This window comes from Triticum dicoccoides, chromosome 4B (genome assembly GCF_002162155.2).
Source record: "Triticum dicoccoides isolate Atlit2015 ecotype Zavitan chromosome 4B, WEW_v2.0, whole genome shotgun sequence".
Taxonomy (NCBI): Eukaryota; Viridiplantae; Streptophyta; class Magnoliopsida; order Poales; family Poaceae; genus Triticum; species Triticum dicoccoides.
Window position 1 is genome coordinate 173,980,729 of NC_041387.1, and position 3,951 is coordinate 173,984,679.

A 3,951-nucleotide genomic window follows, 5' to 3' on the forward strand; every position below is an offset into this window, starting at 1 on the left:
CCTCCAACCAAACATAGTCCTTTGGCAGAAGGGCGAACTGGTCTACCAAATTCACCTATCGCCATCGAGCACCACTGATTTACTTTATACATTTCTTTCAGTGAATATCTTTCGTGCTCTGTGATGACAGTGTGTTTGTTCACCAATTGATCTTTTATCTTTCATTGAGTGATATGTTCGTCACCTCTCTTACCTATCGTGCAGTATCTTAGTGTATTCATTTCAGTTAGAATTTTTCTCGTTGTTCGCCTCTAGTTTTCATTCATGCTTCTGCAACTGTTCATGTATTGTGTTACCATTGTAATAATTAAGCTTGTTGTCCAAATTACATGCAACCCTTTAACCAAACACCGAGGCAGAATCATTCCATTCCATCTCACTAGCTCTATCAAACACAAAGATGGAACTGTTCCATTCTAGCATTACATTCTACTTGGCTTTATATGGGATGGGATCGAATGGTTTTATGGTGCGGAGAGAATGGAGATGTGGTGGGGTGTAAGACTCGGAACAGTGAGAGCAACTCGCCATGACTAATCCCTTGTCATATGCCCTACATTTAGCACAGCAGCCTAGCAAAGAAAAATGTTTGGCTTTTTGGCTAGCCAATAGTGTTTACCTTTGTTGCGATTTGGGTGGTCTAGAATTGACACGTTACCCCCAAACAAGGATCACTGACATGCCCTAACGCACCTTGGACTGGGACCGTGATAGGTTATGAAAATCTAAAAGCACCTAACCGCAACATTACCAGCTCAGAACCATAAAGCAGGGCAAAAGCCTTTTTTGGTATTCTGATCACCTGTGACCACAGTTGAAGCACATCTACACCATCAGTTGCCGACGATGCAATGATGACAGCAAAATGGAATGACTTTCTAGTCCCATACCAATTCTAGTACCACCTACCATTCCTAGTAACTCTATAAATCTCCTCCCAAGATAACACCACCTAAAGAACGGAGGACAGTCTCCGATGACCCCTCATTTTGAAATATACTGTGTCCATTTGTCCAGTAACCGCCAGCTTGCAAACCATCCGGACGGATTTCTTCACGTCCCTTGGTGAATACACCTTCAGCCTAAATCCAATCCATAATCAAGCAACATATCCAGTTTCTTTCTGTGAACAGATATCAGGTAGGCACCGAGATGTCGCGCTGTGTTTACCTTAGAAGATGTTCAAAGCTCGTCATCGCCACTCCCGGCAAGCACCACAGGCCCAGTCGGCACTCTCAACAGGCAGGTCGCTTTCATCCCAAGGTGAGCACTGACGGTGTATGCACAGGCCACAGACTAGGCATTTGAGGTCAGGTGGCGGCTGGGAGTTGTTGCACTTCTTACACGGTGCATCGTCAGGAGGGGGAGCATTTGCTGGGAAGTGCATATTTGAAGACACGTCTTCTACCATGAAAGCCATATCATCAAAACTGGCTATTTCTTGGTCGAAACTTCCTGTGCAGTTACCATCATCTTGCAAACCAGCAGACATACCAAAAGTCTGACCAAACCGTGTATCATCAGCTTCAAGCAAATCAGTAAATGAAAAGAAGGTCTGCGGTTCAAAATCCCCAGTTGCAGCACTGCCACAGCTTGCGCCATTTAACTGGCAATTAGCAGTGTAATCGGGAGGGGAGGAATACTCATTTCCTTGGGAGAGATCCCACCCCAGTAGCTCTGAAGGATCCACACCTTCAAGCTCTGATAGAGAAAATCCATTCATATGACTGAAATTGACATTTGCATCCGCCAGAGGTTGATTCTGATTACTGTACTCATCCACACCAGCTTGATCAACACATCCACTATTTTTACCTTGTGCCCTTCTTATGGTTAGCTTCTGATTAGTTCCCGAGGTAAATCTTACCGTGTTCATTGATAAATCAGCGTCAAAAGTTTCTTCCCCAATCGGTTCAACTATTCCATAGGAAGCAAGCAGTGGGTCTTGATTTGCTACAGACGCAGTCTCCTCACTAGACAGCATGCTTGATTGGGATGACGTTGCAACTGTTTGTTCACTGAATTCTGGTTCGGGCTTCTTATAATCATCCGAATGGGGACATATTGGCATGGCTCTCCTTCGGCATTTGCAGCATCGGTATTGAACCACTTCAAGTATTCTGTCTTCCTCAAGTCGCAGGGCATCACCATGAACCCAAGCTGTATGTAGGGAAACATCAGAAGTTAGAAAACCTAAAAGAACACAGATATATAGCTGTAAGCAACAATAATGATGAATGAAGTTACCTTTACACTGCTCACAGCGGACATATAGGAAATCTGGACAATAAGATTTCTTACAGAGACAACAAGTCGGTTTTATTGCTGATCCTATACCATCCTTGCATTTTAGGATTACATCATTCGCCCTGAAATCACTTCCACTTCTGTCGCCCTTATTTTTCTTCCAAGAGAGACCAAAGTATTTGATCTCTTCTGTCCTTTTACGTCTCCTCGGTTTCTCTGACTTGGATTTGTTAGCTTCAATCTTTGCCTGAGCCTTCAACCCTGCAACATTCTGAGTTGCCAAATTTGCAACTGGCCAGGCTTTCAACTCTGTGATTGGATGTGTTTGCACCTTCGCGGTTGACAGGGTTTCCACCTTAGCAACTGGCCAGGTTTCCACCTTAGTGACTGGCTGAGCTTGAACTTTAGAGACTGGCTGGGCTTGAACCTTTGCGGCTGGTTCAGCAGAATGGGAAGAACCAACTTTGAATATTATTTTGGGAGCGCTCACTGGCAATTGGCCGGTACTCTTCTTTTGAGGCAAGGCATATCTTGCATTTGTACTGTAATTTGTAAGGATAAGATTACGCTTCTGAAGGCATAACTTGCATATCAAACTGGAAGCAGCAGTGCCTCCTTTGCCACCAACAGATTTTACTGTGCACTCCTTGTGACAATAACCTGAAAGTTAGTCTTAGTTAGCAATACTCAATACTGTGACCAATTATTGGACAGCCCAGAAATTGATTGGTTCTGTTTTCATTACATTATGAAAAAGAAACAAATAGAGGAACTTAAGAAGTGTGTCAGTAATCCATACCTTGACAATCGCTGCATCTTATTACATCCCTGCAGGAGATTCGTCCATAAGGCACATATGAGAGGTGAAGAAAAAGTCAGTATCTTATGACAAGAATTTCTGAACAAGCACAACAAATAACTGAATAAGTCAAGGAAAAAACCTGAAGGGAACATCTTTCTTGCATGAAGAGCAGGGATAGATATCCCCCTTGTGAAAGAGATAAGAAAAGACATCTCCAGTAGATGCTTTTACTCGCCTTTTGTACAAATTCATGAAAGAGTGTACAATTCCTGGAGTAGGCAAGGAGCTAACCCCAGGTTTCTGCTCAAACTCACGTACCATGTACAGTGGGACATGATTTTCAGAAAACCAAAATTTGCCATTCTGATCCTGGTTACCTTCTGCTTCCAAAATATTCTTTGTTACACGGACCGGGAGATGCTTCTGGTTGGGGAACTTAAGTGCATATCTTATCTTATTATCGACTATCTTTTTATCACAAACTACTGCATTTCTCAGTGCAGAAAAGTCAGCATCTGAACTTCTTCCATCAGAAGGGATTTGATCTGGAGACAAGAATTCCTTCCATCTTATATGGGCATCAAGATATCTGACCTGAGAGATATGGATATTAGATCGCTGATAAACTACAGGTCAAGGTAATATTCTCTCTGTCTCTGTGACATTATTATAGTAAAAGGTGCTAACCTGCAGAGCAAGTTGAGATGAATTCTGGCTTAAACCAACACATGCTCTCCAAGCAAATTGTCGAGTTCGTCTTGGAAGAATGGAGCAATCATGATAAGACAGACCTGCCATCCTTTTTTTACCACCTAATGAGCAAAGAACACGTCGAGTTGTTCTCGTTGTCAAGAAACATCAACAGGTTTGTGATAACAATTCTACTACCTCTGTCCTGGTTT

At 42.8% G+C, this 3,951-nt stretch overlaps 1 protein-coding gene across 1 annotated transcript in view; it reads right to left on the bottom strand.

Moving 5' to 3' along the window:
* Positions 1–736: 736 nt before the first annotated feature.
* The window catches only part of LOC119295631 (DDT domain-containing protein PTM-like), a 9,354-nt gene continuing 6,139 nt past the window's right edge, over positions 737–3,951 (bottom strand). The window contains exons 5-9 of the mRNA XM_037574071.1: positions 3,737–3,861; positions 3,189–3,643; positions 3,047–3,075; positions 2,248–2,907; positions 737–2,160 (exon numbers count right to left, since the gene is read on the bottom strand). Coding sequence (XP_037429968.1) covers positions 1,193–2,160; positions 2,248–2,907; positions 3,047–3,075; positions 3,189–3,643; positions 3,737–3,861 — 2,237 coding nt within the window. The 3' untranslated portion in view covers positions 737–1,192. The remainder of the gene's footprint in view (positions 2,161–2,247; positions 2,908–3,046; positions 3,076–3,188; positions 3,644–3,736; positions 3,862–3,951) is intronic.